At 40.9% G+C, this 20,039-nt stretch overlaps 1 protein-coding gene across 1 annotated transcript; it reads left to right on the plus strand.

Annotated features, from left to right (window-relative positions):
- The first annotated feature begins 91 nt into the window (after positions 1-91).
- Positions 92-19,688, plus strand: mtr (5-methyltetrahydrofolate-homocysteine methyltransferase). The gene is made up of 33 exons (XM_053866593.1): positions 92-229; positions 1,248-1,459; positions 1,996-2,085; positions 2,877-2,946; positions 3,025-3,117; positions 3,329-3,435; positions 3,523-3,582; positions 3,724-3,818; positions 6,318-6,418; positions 6,835-6,896; positions 8,056-8,123; positions 8,203-8,282; positions 8,344-8,456; positions 8,531-8,671; positions 8,766-8,951; positions 9,271-9,450; positions 10,597-10,713; positions 11,075-11,215; positions 11,289-11,378; positions 11,609-11,761; positions 12,588-12,695; positions 13,308-13,408; positions 13,813-13,880; positions 14,756-14,876; positions 15,004-15,085; positions 15,287-15,385; positions 15,552-15,627; positions 15,717-15,872; positions 16,148-16,347; positions 16,429-16,629; positions 17,511-17,703; positions 18,357-18,469; positions 18,902-19,688. The coding sequence occupies exons 1-33, from the start codon at positions 187-189 to the stop codon at positions 18,989-18,991; spliced, it is 3,810 nt and encodes a 1,269-aa protein (XP_053722568.1). The 5' UTR covers positions 92-186; the 3' UTR covers positions 18,992-19,688.
- Positions 19,689-20,039: the final 351 nt, after the last annotated feature.

Consider the following 20,039-nt stretch of genomic DNA (forward strand, 5'->3'; position numbering starts at 1 on the left):
AGTATCGTCTAAGTATTAAACCCTTCCAAAAGTTTGTTTTCTCGTTTTATTTTGAAAAACTGCGGCCGGATGTGTACGTGCTGCTGCTGCACCGGCAGTTCATTTTGAAGGAGTTGAAGTGACAGAATTCTGCGCCTGATTTTCTCTCGTAGTTCGGGACTGGTTTCAAGAGTGTCTCTAAAAAACATGTCTCCAACTAACACGGTGAACCAGCTCTCCGCATCAGCAGGTATCTCCACTTTTATTTCTGTCTCATATTAGCTTAGCATGCGGAATTCACAAACGCTATGCCGCGTGGGTCTCTGTTTGGTAAAAGTACAGCAGGTGTACCAGTTTGCTCATACTTTGGCTTTGTTACTTAGTTGTCCTTATTCTAAAAGTTCCACGAATACCAGATACCATTCTACTGTACATGTAACCAGTGCACATACGGTTATGGCTAAGTTAATTTTTATTTATTTTTTTTTGCTTCAGCAGATTATTTCTTTACGTTCGCACACAAATAAAGTGGATTAGTTTTAACAAGCCTTCGTATACCAAAGTTTCGGCGTGCTTGTGAACTTGCTATTCTTTATATATAATGTATAAGTTGTGTTATATCGTGACTCGCGATATACTTGTTCTTAAACGATGCTGCCCTTCTCTGACCCTTCTGTGAAAACAAAGTAACCCTATTGTCAGGTGTTTAAATATTGAGTCACCTCAAACTGGTTACTTGGGTAAATGATGAACTGAATCATAAGATCCTCGAGCTCTAATGTCACTACAGTTGATATATATTGGTTCAATCTTTAGGTTATGATGTAGCATCGACTTGAGGATCCAAATAAATTTACAGAAACTGCACTGCTCCTATGCCAATAGGGGAGAAATTCTCTGTGAATGTTATATTGTTGACGACAGAGCCAAGCTGTACTAACTCAAAACAATTCCTGTTTGACCTGCTGTTAACACAACGTACGACCAGCCTTCATTAAAATGGACTAAGGTATCGATCCCTTCATGAAACCTCTTCCTGGAGCAGAAGAAACTCAAGTCATTGTCGTAAGACCTCACTGTAGCAGACAATTTTTCTATAGCTCCTTTCTGTTAGTGTACAGGTATGTGTGTCACTCCTTAGTGTCAGATTTGTTTGGAGGAAAAAGGGTGCAGATAATTTCGAAGACCGTACCTTAAGTTATTCAATATTAAAAAAAAAACCATGATGGGTCTATCATCTGCAAAAATGTTGGAAAAATATGTTTCAGGGCCCAAATGTCAGCTGGAGGAAGACCTCCGTGCAGTTCTGCAGCAGAGAATCATGGTGCTGGATGGTGGCATGGGGACCATGATCCAGCAGCATAAGCTAGAAGAGGAGGATTTCAGAGGGCAGGAGTTTAAAGAGCACCAACTACCCCTCAAGGGTAACAACGACCTGCTCAGCATCACACAACCGGATATCATTTACAATATTCACAAGGTATGATCACTGCTCTTGTGCTGTCAGGAAACATCAACTGCCCACCCTCGCTCGAGCTCTTCCAAGAACCTTCTTAAGGCTTTCCAGCAGGCGCTGACATGTCAATGGTTAAATGACATGGTTTTTTCTCTATATTTGGTGGAGATTAGTTTTACTATATATGGTTATTTGAAGTATCAGAAGGTTTGGGATCCTTTCTTGCAATACATTAAAACATATTAATAACTGTTTTACGCTGTATGATCACTCGACCAAGCCCAAGGTATCAAGGACTCACTGAACCTTTGTTGAACAAATTTTAATCAAGGCACAATCTGACTGGCTGCTGTCTTGTTCTTATTGTGCATTTTATTTTTGAATTTTTCCATTTGTATGTCCTGTTTTTTCAGGCTTGTTTGCTGATTGTATAGCTTTTTCTAAAATTGCATAGATAAAGTCATTTAAAAAAACAGAACATGTTTGTAATAAATGTCTGCCCTGTAACTTCCTGTAGCTGTGCTACTGTGTCTAACTGTTGTTTGATTTTGTGTTTAAAGGATTACCTGCTGGCAGGTGCTGACATCATTGAGACTAACACATTCAGCAGCACTTCCATCGCTCAGGCAGATTATGGGCTGGAACACATGGTTTGTTCATGCACAACCAAATTGTTCTGTACATCAGTGGTTGTAAACTTTCATTTCAAATGAAAATAAAAGTTTGAGTGACAGTGGATTGGTGGAATGTAACATGAAAAAGCTGCAGTCATAATTAGTGTGTTTAAGGAGGTTGGAGTTCCTAACATGTAAAATTCATAAAATAGTATTTAAAATTGCCATTTAAAATGAGAATGCATAGACTTAGACTGTTATAATTTCAACTTCCAAGTCCAACTGAGATTGTTCAAGAAGTACATTGATCATTGAAGACCCAACAAGGAGAATGTTATATAATATAAAACAGCTGTTCAGGTCATGTACTGGATTATTTTGTTTCTTTTGTAAGAAAGAAGCAAATGAGACGGAGAGAAGGTTCACTTTTTTTAATATGACAAAAAAACGTGAATGTAGTCCAGTGAACTAAAATGGGAAAAATAAGAATTCCATAAAGTCATCTCCAACATGAAGTTGTAATTGTTCAAAATCAACAACTGTTTGACAGGTCCAACAATATACAGAATTAAAACTCTGCAGAACAAACTCACTGCAGAAGAAACTTTCCATGTGCCACAATGTGGCTTGATTGGACTGTGCATCTCAGCATTGCCTTACCCACCGTTGTTGTTTGCAGACAACTGAAGTGCCTTTTCAGAACGAGTTTTACCACAAACAAAATCCTTATTAGGTGTCTGTCATCTGATGGGACTTGCAAATCTTAATGCATGTCAATTTGATCTTATCCGATTGTCTGAATACAAATGTCACGTCTCTGTGTGCAGGCTTACCGCCTCAACAAGGTGTCTGCGGAGCTGGCAAAGAAAGCGGCGCATGATGTCACCAAACAAACTGGTAAGTATTTCCTCTGGAATCAGCCAATGTACATGTACTTGGCAGGAAAGGACCATGTAGTTTTACTTCCTCTGGCAGGTTGTAAACGTTATGTAGCTGGTGCTGTGGGTCCTACCAACAAAACCCTCTCTGTATCACCGTCTGTGGAGCGACCAGACTTCAGGAACATCAGTAAGTGCACTTTCTATGTGTGATGTTTGTCTTGAAAAGGAGAATGGATGTTGCACATTGCCACTGTCTCTTCTAAGTGACTTATTATTTTAAAATAAACGTTCTTATTCAATTACCAACACTGCAACATATCAGGGCAGTGCTTCCTATTCATCCTTTCACACAACAACTGTTAAGAAAGTCTGTTATTTTGTTGAATGCTTGTCTTCAGCCTTTGATGAGCTTGTGGAAGCCTACTCAGAACAAGTAAGAGGGCTTTTAGATGGTGGTGCAGACATCCTGCTGGTTGAAACCATCTTTGATACTGCAAATGCTAAGGTACACTCATTTTTGCTGCACACATAGTTCTATCCCAATTGGATCTAATAAAAGCCACATCATTTGACTGTGTGTTTTCTTCCGTAGGCAGCTCTTTTTGCCATTGATCTCCTGTTTGACAAGAGCTATGCACGGACGCCTTTGTTTGTATGTATGACATTTCCATACCTGATTACCTAAACTTTCCGGCTTATGAGTCAAACATCAAGCTAACTGGTAGATTATGTAGGGCTAGTGCAAGTTTCCTAATGCTCTGGTTTCTATCACTCGCATCTTGTTTCTCATTAGGTCTCAGGGACGATAGTTGATCGAAGTGGACGAACACTCTCCGGTCAGACGGGCGAGGCTTTTGTAGTGAGTGTCTCGCATGCAAAACCACTCTGGTGAGTGACTGTCAGGCACCCAACCTCCCAACATAAGGCTTCCATCTTAAATACCGTATTTTCCAGACTATAATCTGCTACTTTTTTCTTGATGTCTGCAACTAAAATATGGATTTTTACTGGGGATGCTCCAATCGATCGGCAAAATCCGCAAAATTACAAAATCCGATCACTGTGACAGTCGGCCCTCTGATGAAGCACCGCCCGCGGTTTCTCCCTGTAACTCACCGCTCGCTTGGCAACAAAATATTGAGCCTCATGCCCACATCCAACCGATGACAATGCAGGTGATTTATTTACCTTTAAAGCGCTACAATTGCACTGTTTTTGCCTGCGTGTCCGCAGCTCTGCTACAGAGACGATTGCTATCCGGTGCACTCTACAGTATAGTCCAGAAAATACGGTAGTTGCAAGAGTTTTGAGTGGAACTCAGGATATTTGTTCTTTTGGCCTTAGTGTGATCACCTCTGAGATAAAAAAAAAAAGTTTTTTTTTTTTTTTAACTTAAAGGTCTCATAGAAGATAACACGAATCATCTTAATCATGTGTGGCTACTAATGACAAGGTTTATAAAACATTATTAGTTGTGGATTCAACTTAATCCAGTTGAAGACTCAAGATCCCTTAACCATTAATCTAACCCCTAACATCAACACATACTGCACCTTACAATACTTCATAAAACTACCCATTGATTATAATCATTATTGACATCTTCTGTGAAGCTTAAATATGTCACTGCACTAGTAAGGTATAATAAATGAGAACTTTAAATATAAAGTGTAAGTGAAAGCTGATTTTTACCTCTGCCAAGGAAGTTATGTTTTACACGGTGTCTCACTATTCAAAATAACTTTCAGGAAATATGTGAAATGGGACAAGGAACAAATGATTCAATTTTGGGAGTGATCCAGCTCACCTTCTGGATCCATTTTTATTTTTATTTTTGTTTAAAGAAGATTCTATGCTGGCGGAGGTTTGCTCTTTCTTGGGGCTTTACTTGTTACAGTTACTTAATTCATCTGATCAATTGAGCTTTGAGTCCTATTAACAATGCTGTTGATCCTATTGATCCTATCACTTGTTGGAACCTATTACTTTAATGTATTAAGTAAACTGTTATTGTTTTATTGCTATGCAGTTGCAGCGTGTGACAATGAAAAGTCAAGCCATCATTTGGAGACAACATATCCACAAATGTTTTGTTGATTTTAAAATAAAAATAAAATAAAACAAACATCAGCACCTCAACTCAGCCACGCACAGAAGTCAAATGGCCATGTCGTCGAATCCACCGCATCGCCAAGATTACTTTACCCCTCTCCTTTGATGTCCAGTATGACTCACCATTGGTTGTCTACCTTTACCATTTACTATTTCCTTGTACAGCCAGCTTGTTTATTAACACAGAAAACATGTCAAACAACAAAGTGAACTGCACCATATTCTCTGGTGTGACTCGTTACTCGCATCTTGTGACATCTTGTGACTTTAATTTGTGACCTCTATAATGCTCAAACACCTCCGTTGTATCCTAACGGCAGAGGAAAACACTGACCATAGGAGAAAAAGTAAAAGTGCTTCACATGATCCAAGAGGAAAGAAGCTATCCATCGGGCATCAGTACGGCCTGAATGAATCTTCATTAAGAAGGACAGCGAAATATCTGAGCATTGGCCAATATTTTGGTTTATCGAAACGCAGAGAGGGTGGTATCGTCCTGAAGCATGAGCATAGTAAATATGGAACCAGCATTGGTCTTGGGCATCAGTAACTTGGGGAAAGAAGAATATCCCCTTGAATGCAGCACTGGTTTGGGGGAAGGCCAAAGAACTTTATGTTAGGTAACAAAGGACAAATGGACGAAGAAGATGAGCCAATAGCCGGATTGTCTTCAGAACCAGCCTCACCCCAGGAGTGTAAAGTTTAAAAATCGTTTCACTTGAAGAACATGTATTTGGAACAAGGCATCGAGACTGGCTAAGTTATTGGGAAACATGATGTCTGAGGGTAACACACTCATTGACTCCCACGTGGCTGCCCTAACAGGTGAAGATGGTGCCCAAATGATGAAGTCTGCAAACAAGGGAAAGAGCAAGATACATTGCGCCTATTTGTTGAATGCCTCACAATAATGCTAGTGGCCTTGAAAGATCTTCAAGGGATGGCTTGTGATTGGGACCTGCAAATGATTCTGCTGTTGACAAGAACATCTACAACACGAAGCCGAGCACCCCTAGGTTTCACTTAAGGAAGAGGATGCCATCACCTCAGACCAGAAGCAGCAGACCAGAAGCAGCTAAAAAACTCTTAGTTACTGGACACTGCAGACATGCAAATTACAACTTGCCTGTCAAGTCTGCTAAACATTTCTGAGGAACACTGAGTGCTATCCCTCCACTCTTTCTTTTGAAGATGCTAGATTTAAGGATGATGAAAATGAAGTTCAATTTTTCATTCTTATTAATTGCAACTTGTGTCTGTTACTGCTTTTTGCAGCATTGGTCTGAACTGTGCCTTAGGGGCGTCTGAGATGAGGCCCTTCATTGAGGCCATTGGAAAAGGCACAGACGCTTTTATAATCTGTTACCCCAATGCAGGTAATACTCACACTGTTTCTTTCTATATTTACCACTTCTGCTCAAGCAAAAGCATCAAATGTACTGCCACACTACAACTGTTGCTTAAAATCTCAATTTGGGTCATTTTAAGATACCTGAACCTGACCATCTTTTAAAGTCAACCCACTGGTCATACTAAATCTTGATTCATTTGACTGCTATGCGCTAATATTAAATACGTTTTACATGGCTAAATATTCATCATGAAGTCTACAGAAGAAGTTACCTTCGAATCATAATTTGACAAGTGTGTGTCAGTACTTCTTGACCTAAGCTTTGGTTACAGTTATCTTAGAATGGCAGAAAAATCAATGACTAATCTAAATGAGTAGAACTAACTGTATGAAGAATAAGTACCTTTTGAAATGACTGCATCCATTTTCTTTCACTTGTAGGACTTCCTAACACATTTGGAGGATATGATGAGACTCCCACAGTAACCGCTTCTAGTTTGAAGGTTCTTAACTCTCATAACAATCTTGAACATTGTGACTTGGTTTATCACACAGTTCTGTAGCTATTCTGAAATGATGTGTCATTTATTCACTTATGTCCATCAGACTCCATTCGCAAACTTCTTCCTGAAATAAAAACATCACATGGAGTCTTCACTTGCTTGTTGGCATACTCCTTAGAAGTCCATAGTAGTTTGGAGAGCTACTTGATTGTTTCACTGTGGTGGATTTGGTGGCCTGTGCTGTCATCATGGATTTGCCCACTGAGAATACGTCCTGTCTGCACCTGCCACTTGAGCTTAAACCTGTGTCAGGGGATTTTGTGGACAATGGCACGAGAGGAGAGTGGGGCATTAAAGCCTGCTTGTATTCCAACAATATATGGCTAAGTCAATGTAATTATTCTTCAGGTTTGTCTTAGCGCATGGGTACAGAACAGATCTTCATCCTGTGGAGTGGAGTAGTGGAGTGGAGTTGCCATTTGTGAGAAGAGCTCTATAGAGTTCTTCTCACAAATGGCAACATTTTGACATTCCTTTTGGATGTCAAAAAGGAATGTCTGCCTGACTGACTTGATGCATGTCTGTTTGTGATCAGTTTTCATTCTTATTCAGCCTGTCTAACCAAGATTAGCTGTAAATCTGCCACTCATTTTCTTCTCTTCCATCCTGGACGTTTCATACACACTGTTCCTGACCGTGACAGATCAGTTACAGAGCAGTCTAAGCCATTAGTGTCCTGTTATGGAAATGCGGGCATTAATCACACACTTAAATTGGCTCAAGTGTGAATGATCCTGTTAACGTTGAGAAATGAAGTGTGTCAGTGACAGGCCGTTCCTTCAGCCTCTGGCTCCTTATTAGCTCCAGACAACACCTCAATCATTGAAATTGTTGTTGGTGTCTGCTCTTTCGCTGATTAGTGTCCATATCAATACAACTTCCCGGACCTCACAGTATGTGTGTGACAGTTGATAATATGGCACAAAGCAAGGACTACCAAATCATCTGCTGTGTTTCCTGCAAACCTAATTAGTGTACTGTGCAAATTTTACAGGGAGGATCTTCTCCTATTTTTCCTGAAGATTGAAATGTTATAGGACAAATGTTGGGGTTTCTATAAAGTGTTTCTCAGGATCAACTCTGATACCTGTGTTTGCAGGAGTATGCCCTAGATGGACTTGTCAACATTGTGGGGGGTTGTTGTGGGACCACCCCTGGACACATCAGGTTTCTCTCTCATTGTTTTAAAAACCAAATGATTGTAGGTAGTTTGGTTTGAGCGTTTTTCTCCTGTCCCTGCTCCCAGAGCCATATCAGACGCAGTCAAACACTGTCTACCAAGGGTTCCCACTGCCGACATTCATCGTGACTACATGCTTCTTTCAGGTAATGAGTGGTGCACTGTACCAGTTTGACATAATATTGACCTCTGTGACCTTAATTTCAGGTTTAGAGCCATTCAAAATCGGTCCCTACACCAACTTTGTCAACATTGGTGAGCGTTGTAATGTGGCTGGATCCCGCAGATTTGCAAAGATGATCATGGCCGGAAACTATGAGGTATCAAAGATGCCAATAGTCTTCATTATAAGCCGTTCTCTGTATGGTATGTGATTCTTTCATTGTGCACCCAGGAGGCTCTTAGTGTTGCTAAGACACAGGTGGAGATGGGGGCACAAATCCTTGATATAAACATGGATGAGGGGATGTTGGAGGGGCCCATGGCCATGGCTCGTTTCTGTAACTATATTGCTTCTGAGCCAGACATTGCACGGGTGAGCAGTATAACCATGCACAACCAAAAAGACGCAACATAAATTCACTCTCACAATAACGACACAGTCCTTCTGTTTCATTCCTCCACTCTAGGTTCCCCTTTGTATCGACTCCTCCAACTTTTCTGTGATTGAAGCTGGGCTGAAATGCTGCCAGGGCAAGTGCATCGTCAACAGTATCAGTCTGAAAGAAGGAGAGCTGGAGTTCCTGCAGAGAGCTGCTACAGTGAAGCGCTACGGAGCCGCTGTCGTGGTCATGGCCTTTGATGAGGAGGGACAGGTGAGAGGGCACTTTTGAACGCTTCAAATTAGATGATCGCAACCATATGACAATTACAGCATATTATAATCAATTATACAATACTATCTACCCCCATTTATGTTAAATAAATTGTCCTTGCCCTCCACCCATCTATTGAATATTCTCCCGCTGCTTAGCTCGTGGTTGAACACTGATTCAAGATTCTCATCCATATCACTGCCTCACCTGCCAGCTCACAAATGATGAATTGTGAACATTAGATAAGACAGATAATTTGTTTTTGTACTGCAGTATTTAAAAATTGATACACGCGCTTGCATTCCTATTTTCTCTGCAGGCCACGGATACAGACCGTAAAGTGGAAATATGCTCTCGGGCCTACTGGCTTCTGGTTAACAAAGTTGGATTTGACCCTAATGACATCATCTTTGACCCTAACATTCTCACCATTGGCACTGGGATGGAGGAACATAACGAATATGCTGTCAACTTCATCTGTGCCACCAAGCTCATTAAGGTAATGTGATTTCTCAAAAAGCAATGTTTGGACGTGGCTTCTTTTTGGCTTTCAACTGTGGATCTTGGTGGCTCGCAGGGGCTTTTCACACTGGGCACTCAGTCTTGAAACAAAGTGCGCTCGGCTCAAAAGTCAGATGTGAACACAAGCGAGTTGGGTTTTGGCCACAGACTTGATCCTGTCTGAAGAGCTGCACCTTGTCTTAGGAAACTCTCTGTGGGCGGTGAGCTTCTCGCCTCAGGCGACTCGTGGGGAAACTACAGTATGTGTACTCCACACAAACATGATAAATGCTCAGCAGTAAACGGTCTGATCACTGTCTGGGCAGACAACCTCATTCAAAAACAACCTTGCACACTCCCAGAACACTGAGGTGTGCTGCTGCAGCTGCATTAGACTGGTGCTGGGGAGGAGCGCAGCACGGCGCAGCGGTCCACTTCTGGCTATGTGTGTGGGTGTTTGATAACTTACCTGTTTTAGCCTTTAGTAAGCTAATAAACAACTGCTTTTATTGACAGGCAGATTTACTTAAATGAATCACGCTGGGATCTGACTATTTATGTGCTGTTGCAACTGCTGTGATCTGTGTAGCTGTCTGCATGACAACAGCAGCGAGGAGGAAAGACACTGATTTTTGGTCGTAAATAGGTTCAGCTTGTGTGGCCCGGCTGGCGAGGACTTCCTTGAGACGTGCTTTGTCCTGGGTCGCAAACCAGCTATTTTGTGGAGAGTGCTGCGAGCTGAGAAGGAAAAAAAAGGACATCACCTGAGGCACAGAGGTGCAAGGCTGCACAGCAGGGGGCAAATTGAACTCAGGCCAGGACACAGAATCCGCAGTGTGAAAAGCCCCACAGTTATATTTGTGCATTGGGCAGCGAAGCTTAGTGCTGGCTGATAATTATGATTATTTGTCCATTGCTAAAAAGCTGGATTGCTCAATTTATATTTAAGAAAAGACAGTTTACCTTCTTCATGTTTGATTCAGCTGCTCAACCGTCTTTGGTACTTACTCTTGTGGAATTCCTGATAATGACTGTCAGTCAGTAAGGCTTATTTTGTTTGTGGACTGAGGTTAAATGCGCATTTTCATACTAGTATTGTTGCTGTGATTTCTCTTTATATATTTATTATGCTTTGTTTTGGTAGGAGACCCTTCCTGGGGCCAGAGTCAGTGGGGGACTTTCCAACCTGTCCTTTTCCTTCAGAGGGATGGAGGCGATCAGAGAAGCCATGCATGGTGTTTTTCTCTATCATGCTATCAAGGTAAACTCTGACTCACCCCAACATCAACAATGACTGTGGTTACATGCCGAGCGTAGTTGACACTAAGGCAGTAGCTCGATTAAGCCGCCAAGTCCGTTTGCGTCATGTTCTCCTGGTTAACACGCAGTACAGGTAAGTCAAATTGCTGAGTAATGCCCCTCCGAGATGAGGAGTGAGTGGCGCCGTGAACTCTCACCTCAGGATGTCTGAGGTGCATTGCTCAGTAATTCGACTTACCTCTACTGTGTGTAAATCTGTGTGTGAATCGAACTATTGCCTTAGTCGGGCTACTCTGCATGTAATCGTGTTGCAAAGGTCTGATGTAGACTAGTAGTAACTGGCCTCTTGTGTTTGATGTCAGGATGGGATGGACATGGGCATTGTGAATGCGGGAAATCTGCCAGTGTACGATGACATCGACAAAGAGCTGCTCCTGCTCTGCGAAAACCTGATATGGAACAGAGATGCTGAAGCCACTGAGAAACTACTGGCCTACACTCAGGTTCACACAGGCACAAGCACATTCAGGCTGTTTCACCATTTCAGGATTTAAATATTGCACAATATGTGTACAGAACACTGCCAAAGGAGGAAAGAAGGTGCTTCAAACAGATGAGTGGAGGAAAGGAAATGTTGAAGAGCGCCTGGAGTACGCTCTCATCAAGGTCGGATGTCTAGCTCACCTGATTGCTTATAAAGTCAAAAAGAGGGTGGTGCAAATCTTTGTTTTGTTTTTTGTTAAGGGTTTCATTTACAACTTCTGAATGCCAACTGCTGTAATGAGCAATCAAAAGATTTGGCTGAAACTTTGGCCAATCTCCCAAAAAACTTCAGACCAAAATGAAGAAAAACACTCAATATATTCTGACACATCTTTTTGGTTTGTGTGGATCAGGGAATTGAAAAGTATGTGGTGGAGGACGTAGAGGAGTGTCGAGTGCAGGTCAACCGCTACACTCGACCTCTTCACATCATTGAAGGCCCGCTGATGAACGGCATGAAGGTGGTTGGAGATTTGTTTGGTGCAGGGAAGATGTTCCTTCCTCAGGTAGGGGTGCTGAAACTCTACTCTTGTGCTTTTGGTGTTGAAATGTTCAGTATTCTGAGAATGATCTTTAGGCCATGTATGCATTACACCTCAGGCAAAGTAAAAGTTGAGCACTTCCTAGACAGCTGTCGAAAGAATCTGATAAAAACTTCGAGAATAATTTAAATGATGACTGAAAGAACACACACAATTGTTTAATTGTTGTTGTTAAGATGATTATGACTTATTTCCATGTTCATTCAATGCAATATTGTTTTTCTTCTCCCCCCCCAAAAAACAACTTGTACAAACCACAAAAAATGGACATTAAAAAGTCATGAAATATACCTGAATTTGATAATGTAAGGAGCATGAAAAGACTGTATGATGGATGTATAAAATCGTTTCTCTGCCATAATGTAAGGTATAATTGGCTGGAAAAATTTAGATTCATATAATATAATACATTTTAGCTCCTGCCAAATGTGTGTTTAGTGTGTTTAGCTAATGCACATTTTCTCAATATTTCAAAATATAGCGAGTTTTGTTAAAAAAATAAAACATACTGCAGCATTCTGTAGGGTTCCAATATCTTGACAATGAAGAGACCCAAATCAGCTGGATAGATCCCTTTTATAGTCCAAGTCTTGATTACTTTCTTGACAAGATTGACTAGTTCCTAGTCAATCGGATCTGAATTTTGAGAGGCTTCCATTTGTATTTACACCGGCCCCACCTGCTGTCAGGTCTTTTTCTTCCTTTTATACAATGGTAGACTTTGTGCTTGGATCAGTCTTATTAGACGTCATTCCTTATCGTGCAGCTGCTTCCTTTTTCCTTCTTGCAGGTCATCAAGTCTGCTCGAGTTATGAAGAAGGCAGTGGCCCACCTGATCCCCTTCATGGAAAAGGAGAGAGAAGAGATGTTGGCGTTATCAGGGTCTACAGAGGATGTGGTCAGTGGCAGTTACTTATTCACCTTTGTTTGATTTCAAATCAAAGTTTAGTGCTAAATTCCGTACACTTTGATATTAGTAGCAAGATATGAACTATTATGGTACTCCTGGTACAGAAGAATACCTTCCAAATCAATGTTTCTAATTGAGTTTTCAAGCATTGGTCAAATTTATTTTGTATTCCGACATTCATCAATTCAGTATTCACAGGATCGTCGAATAACTGCTCTTTCTGTTAACAGCATTAACTATCTTTACGCATCTCACAGAACTGCATTTAAACTGGGAAACTGATCATTTCTCTTTCAGATGACAAAAAATTCCCAATTTTGCACCAGTGATGTTACCATTGACCTTAACTTGCTTTGTGTTTGAACATGAACTGTACTTAAAAAACAATAATGCGCAAATAATGCAATTGTAGTCTATTTGTGTTGTTTTTAAATTCCGTCATTTAAAAGCGAATTCAATAACGCTGGTTTATCTGCCGCTGCCAACCCTGCATCTTAGAAACAAAAGGAATTATAAATGGATGACCGGAGCTGAGGGACAAGGGACTGTTTTAGTAGACGCTTGTAATTGATCTGTTAAGTTTTTGTCTTGCTTCTGCAGGATCCCTACCAGGGCACCATTGTTCTGGCAACGGTCAAGGGAGACGTTCACGACATTGGCAAGAATATAGTTGGTGTAGTGCTGGGCTGTAATAACTTCAGGTAGGAAACCCTTCTTAATGTTGTAAGTTTGAGAATGAATATGTCACTCTTCATCGTAAGAATGCACTTACTACATTAGCACCTCTCCTTTTGATCTTCCATGTCATGTCGGTTTTGGGTTCAATATTAATAGAATCTAGACACTTTTGTATGATATTATATTAATTAGAATTTAAGTTAGGCATGAGATTTCATAATATTTTTGGATGAGAATTGTTCATCTTTTCAGTCATCTCCTATAGAAATATCAGAATTCAATAATACAGTATGTTGCCTAAGTATCTTGGATTTGCCTGCTTATTTGCTTATTTTGTTGGATTTTTTTAGTGTTTGCCTTCTTTGATAAAGACATCACAGATGTTAAAGAAATGCCACTAAATGTTTTTATTACTTTTTAAATCCAGAGTGATTGACCTTGGTGTGATGGTTCCCTGTGATCGGATTCTCAAAGAGGCCATAGAAAGGAAAGCAGGTACCAATAACACATTGTATTATGTGGACATTTGTCCATATTGTTTTTTTTAACCAAGCAATGAATGGCCCATGAAGTGTTTTAATCAAAACACTGACATTTGAAATTGAACTAGAATATGTTTCATATGTTTTAATGCACTTAAAAATGTTTCCCTTGCTTTTTGCGCTCATTGTATTGTATTGGCAAATGTGGTAAATGTTGGTGTAGTGGTACAAGTACTCGGACTGGACCGTCTCGGTATATATTGGTCGAGTTTGGCATGCAGACCTATTGTGTATACACATGGAACTGCTTTACTTATGTCCTCACATTATCCACAGTTTCTGTTCTGTATTGCCCCACATGGGTCTTTTTTTTGGTTGAGAGCATGAATAAGTGATAACCTTGTAATATTTAGTAAAGCGAGATGACTGTCTTCATTGTCTTCATTATTGTTTGAAAGGCACCTTATTTGGCCATTTGTGACCCCAACAATAATTCCTTATATAATAGCTCCATGAAGAGCACTTTTCCAAACATGGTAAAGTCCAGTCATTTTCAGATGTTGTTCTTTTTTCCTTACAACCACATATTTTTCCATTTGTCCTGCTGGAATAGTTGAAAAATGCTCAGCAATCGTTGACCATTTTTTAAATTTTCTTCCGATACTTATGAAGTTTTAGTTTTTTACACCATAAAATATTGTTCTTTTTTTATCAGTCTTTTAACAACAACAGCAGTACCCAATTCTTCGTTCATAACCGTTTGTATGATACTATTAATTCACAAATATTTTAAGGAATGCCTTACGACAAAGGAACGCTTATAAGAGAGTGTGAAGCCTAACCTTTCCCCTTTTTCTAATCAGCAAAAGTTGTGTTTGTGCACTATAGACATGATTGGTCTGTCTGGGCTCATCACTCCATCTCTGGATGAGATGATTTATGTGGCCAAAGAGATGGAAAGACTCGGAATGACAACACCACTTCTGATTGGTGGAGCAACCACATCTAAGTAAGAATGAGTCCTCTCTTCATCCTTATGTTCCTAACTTGCTTTATTGTGAAACGCAAACATTTTTATTTTATTTTTATTATTCAATATGGTTTCTGTACGTCTCTGAGTGCTTCTGTTTTCCAAGGACTCACACAGCAGTGAAGATTGCTCCTCGCTACACGTCTCCTGTTGTGCATGTTCTAGATGCTTCAAGAAGTGTTGTTGTGGTAAGAACTTTTACTTTTTCTTCATTGCTCCAAGTACTGTTCTTCAGACAGTTCTTTGCGAATGACCATTGTATTTGGTTATTGTCTTCGTTGTCTTAGCAATACTGCAGTACACTGGATGTTCTTCATAAAACCATATATCACAGTAACACACCCGGTCCACACCCGGTTAAGATACCCAAGAGCAATATTCTCTTCCAGTGTTCCCAGCTCTTGGATGAGAACGCGAAAGATGAGTACTTTGATGACCTGAAGGAGGAGTATGAGGACATCCGTCAGGAGCACTACGACTCCCTGAAGGTAACAGGACGGGACGATAGTTGCTGGTTATGTCAGACATTTCTGTTTCAGGAAATATGTGAAGAGTGATGGATTAATGTTCCACTTATGAATGAATGAACTCTACATGTGCGCCTGTTTCATATATGGTGGGGCACTATGATAAAAAGTGCCTTGTTCTCTTCAGGATCGCCACTATCTGTCTCTTGCACAGTCCAGGGACAAGCGTTTACAGATTGACTGGCATTCCATGCCCCAACCCGGTAAACTGGTGGCTCAAGACGACTATTTAATTCAGAAATCAACAAGGAATCAACAAGTTAAAATCATTTGTTTTCTTCCTTTGTTTCAGTGTGTCCTCAGTTCCTTGGGTGCCGTGTGTTTGAGCAGTACGACCTGAGTAGCCTGCTGGAGTTCATTGATTGGAAGCCATTCTTTGATGTGTGGCAGCTTAGAGGCAAATACCCCAACAGAGGGTATCCCAAACTTTTTAAAGACCAGACCGTTGGTGCGTGCTCCCATTTTAAAGTACAATTTAATGATCTCCACCAAACACATTGTTTCTAGTTTTTTATATATTGCCCCTTATTGCAAGAACTGGGCCATGGTGGAAAGTTAGTTATCCTTTGTTGTGTATTATTTCTTCATGTCCCTTGTTTCATGATTGACTTTGTCATCGCAAGATTCTTTGATTTTGCTGTTTGCATGCTAAATTGACCTGAAAGGTCTTATTGCCTGTTGCCTGTTGAAGTGACTGTGCCAACTGCTGTCCAAATACTGCAGGTGAAGAAGCACGTCGAGTTTTCGATGATGCCCAAAAGATGTTGAACCAAGTGATAGAGGGTTCCAGATTACAGGGAAGGGGCCTGGTGGGTTTCTGGCGAGCCCAAAGTGACGGAGATGACATAAAGGTGTTCCACGATTGTGCCACTGTGCTCAGAGACACAGAGCCAATAGCCACATTTCATGGCTTAAGGCAGCAGGTGACCAAAGATTGAACAATAGACCTTTTGGCCTCCAACAGTTTGCTGACTTTCCATTGCTTGATAAATATGCATTCTCAGGTGGAGAAGGACAGCTCCAGTTCTGAGCCGTATCTCTGTCTCTCGGACTTCGTGGCACCCATCGAGAGTGGTGTGGCCGACTACATCGGGGTCTTTGCTGTTGGAGTGTTTGGTGCCGAGGAGCTCAGTCAGCAGTTTCTGTCTCAGGCAGACGACTACAGCAGCATCATGATCAAGGCCCTAGCAGACCGCCTGGCTGAGGTGCGTCTTCAACGTTGAACTCCCTGTGCCATTTGCGTTTCAATGCCTTTTAAGTCATGTTAGCCTGCTGATACTTTACAACAATCCATCACTGAAGTCATTGCTGTGACAGGACAAGCTGCGTTTCTCTTCTGCTTGTAATGTCACAAGAGCAGTTCTCTCAGTGAATTCAATGTCCGTTACATCAGGTTAAACCTTTTTACACATTTTCCACAGTGAAAAATTCTACTTCAATTTCATAGTACCTTCGACATTTACTTATGGGGAAAAAAATCAAAGGCACCACTGGTGAGGACGATGACCGCAACAATAGGTGTCTCTGCTTTTTTTAAAAGTGCTCCTGTGTTTGCGTCCATGGCTAGAAGCCTTATGGAGGCACGCCACCCTGCAAGAAAAAATATTCATGGATTCTGTTGATCCTTGAAGGATTTGGGGCAAAATACACTTGCACAGCACACACAGTTTAGTCTACTGTTCAAGAGAAAATTTACTGATCGGAACTACTTTTTAATTGACTTTTGAATCGGAGTTGGCTGTGCTGAGGCATGAATTTTCATGTCGAACTTTTTTCATGAGATAATCTGCTTTAGTAAAGGGTCATTTTAGTCCAGCGTCCAGCCTAATCCTTCCTGGGACACTGCTTCATTGCAGTGTAAAATAAGGACTTGCCATGGCACGAATGTGCTGGGAGTATGAACAATGATTTACACTGGTACTGTATAACAGCCAAAGTTACAGGGTTTGGTTGTATTTTGGGGATTCAGACTGAGAAGCTGGATTTGCAAGTTTGCTTCATGTTCTTCTGGTCAGAAGCATTAGGATTGCTTATATAAGATAACTGGTCGTGGATTGCTTCTATGATTGCATCTATTGGTGTGCAGGCGTTTGCTGAGGCTCTTCATGCACGTGTCAGGAAGGAACTTTGGGGCTACTGTGCCGATGAGAGTCTGGAGGCATCTGACCTCCACAGAATCCGATACCAGGGTATCAGACCGGCGGCGGGCTACCCCAGCCAGCCTGACCACACAGAGAAGACCACCATGTGGACTCTGGCTGGAATACAGGAGAAAACTGGTGAGTTCACTTGAGCCTCCTTCATTTTAAGGCCAAAAATTGTCACGTGACGCTGTATTGTTGTAGCATGAGTGACATAAGAATAAACCCGAAAAGCACATGCCTCCACCAGGGAGCCCATTTCACATGACTTATCAAATATACAAGCAATTAGTAAAACAATTGCCATGGTTCAAGAGTTGTGTTGGCCCATGGCCAAAATGCCAGGATTTGAATTTTGAGTGAAAGCGCAGTGCATTTAGCATAACGTATGTTGTTGTACGTCAAAGCAAATGGACCACAGCAAGTCATTAAAGCCACCACAGTCACATGAAAGCTAAGTTATTTTAGTGAGCCTGAATGACGTGTTTATTCAGTTGTCTAGTTTTTAGTTAGTTCTGAATGCAGCATGAGCTTCATCGTTGGAGGAACCATGCCACAGAATGTGGAGACCTTCTAAACCTTCCTAAATTCACTTGGTCCTACAGAACTCCAAGTTACGAACCCATCCTGAAAGTTTCATGGAAATCCATTCTCACCAAACGAATAAACAGATGCACCTACTAATGCCTGCGAAAACAATATCACCTCCTCTGGTCATAACAATAGTATAATGAATATGAAGTAACATGGTTTTTCCAAGCGTTTTCAAGCCATATCATTTGTGTTGGCAGGAATTGGCCTGACAGAGTCTTTGGCGATGACCCCTGCTGCCGCAGTGTCTGGACTTTACTTCTCCAACCCACAGGCCTCATACTTTGCTGTGGGGAAGATCACTAAGGAGCAGGTTTGTTGTCGATATCCAACGCTGCTGAGATGAGAGTAGGACTTGATGTATGCCTTTAAGTGAGGTTTTTACAAAGATTGCCAAGTCAACTTATTACTACCTCCCTTCTGTATTCAGGATATCGTTTCATATTCTGCAGAAAAAATGCCTCATCTGCTCCACAACAGTCAGATATCACACCAAGGAATTGCACCACAATTCCGTAGTGATCAACTTATTAAGTTGACTTCCAGTGAGTCAAAGGACAGAACATAATATCCCAGTGTTGGTCCATGAGGCACTGAATGGTCCTTGACATACTTGGAAGTTTTCACCTCATGCCCTCAGATTGTCACATGTATGAGCAGTCTTTGCAAAATACAATATGCTGTAAATGAACGGTTTTGCTGACTGAGCTGATTTTGTGACATTTCTATCTGCTCATCCTTATAGGTGGAGGACTACGCCCAGAGGAAAGACATGTCTGTGGAGGAGGTGGAGAGATGGCTCTCTCCGATTCTGGCCTATGAAAATGAATTGTAGATCATTTTTAGATCACTTTTCTATCCAGCTCTGTTTCAGTAAAATCAACGGCACATGTCAGAAACGGATACCTGTTACATTGTTTGGATGCCTGTCTTGTGTCTTTATTTTCTTCCCTTGAGCACACAGCTAGCTGTTTACAGTCTCAGAGCTAAGCTGGATTCACCATTCATGATCTCTGAATGTCATCGATCGGGTGTTGACTCAGACCCTGCTAATATTATTTATGTAATGTGTACTTTTTCCTTGCTGATCCTTTTGTGCCTATCCTGATGGATGATGCTCATGCTCACCAATGGCGAGTAATTATAGTCAACACTACACTTGTTCTCATTTCTCACAGATTCCCAGATGTTTTACATTTTTATTTTATTACGTATTTTACTCACCTTTTTAACTCGGTCTTTCTCACCTCAGTCAAGGCATACTTGGCTTACTTGCCACTCAAGCAGTTCTTCAGAATGTGGCCAAAGCTGTCTTAAATTGCTCAACAGTTCTATACAGGTGCTCCTATTTTATTAAAGGATGTTCACATTCTTATGTTTTTGTTGTCCCTTGAGGTTTATTGCGATTGTCTGTGGTGGGTTTGATTAGTTCTTTTCTAGGGAAAATATATCTTTAATAAGTAACAGCTAATGGTATTGTGTGTGATGAATATGTTGTATGAGAATATAATTTACTTTTTGGTTTACATTCCATTCGGTTCTAACTTGAATCTTTTTTGCATATTGTATTAGAATAATTACAAATGCAACAAAATTAGTTCATATAGGGAGTAATCATACATTTTGTATCTGTTCTAAATGTAACTTATCAAGGTAAGATGTCATCAACACCAGACTGGCCAACAATGCTTTCATCGTGGGAAGCATTTAGGCATAACGCTGTAAGCATGAATGCCACGTAAGCTAAACTCAGTATTGTAACAGACCGTTCAATAAGTCTACATTTTGTTCAGATGGTGGCTCAGTGTGTAAAGTGTTTCCCCCTGCATGATTAAGATTGATACTGAAGAGTATTATACTGTCAACAAGACACACTTATAGAA

This window comes from Synchiropus splendidus, chromosome 5 (genome assembly GCF_027744825.2).
Source record: "Synchiropus splendidus isolate RoL2022-P1 chromosome 5, RoL_Sspl_1.0, whole genome shotgun sequence".
NCBI classification, from domain to species: Eukaryota; Metazoa; Chordata; class Actinopteri; order Syngnathiformes; family Callionymidae; genus Synchiropus; species Synchiropus splendidus.

Coding starts and splice junctions, on each gene's coding strand:
- mtr (XM_053866593.1), top strand. CDS start 187: ATGTCTCCAACTAACACGGTGAACCAGCTCTCCGCATCAGCAG. Junction 2,947..3,024: donor TGATGTCACCAAACAAACTG/GTAAGTATTTCC, acceptor TTCCTCTGGCAG/GTTGTAAACGTTATGTAGCT. Junction 15,086..15,286: donor CTTCAAGAAGTGTTGTTGTG/GTAAGAACTTTT, acceptor ATTCTCTTCCAG/TGTTCCCAGCTCTTGGATGA.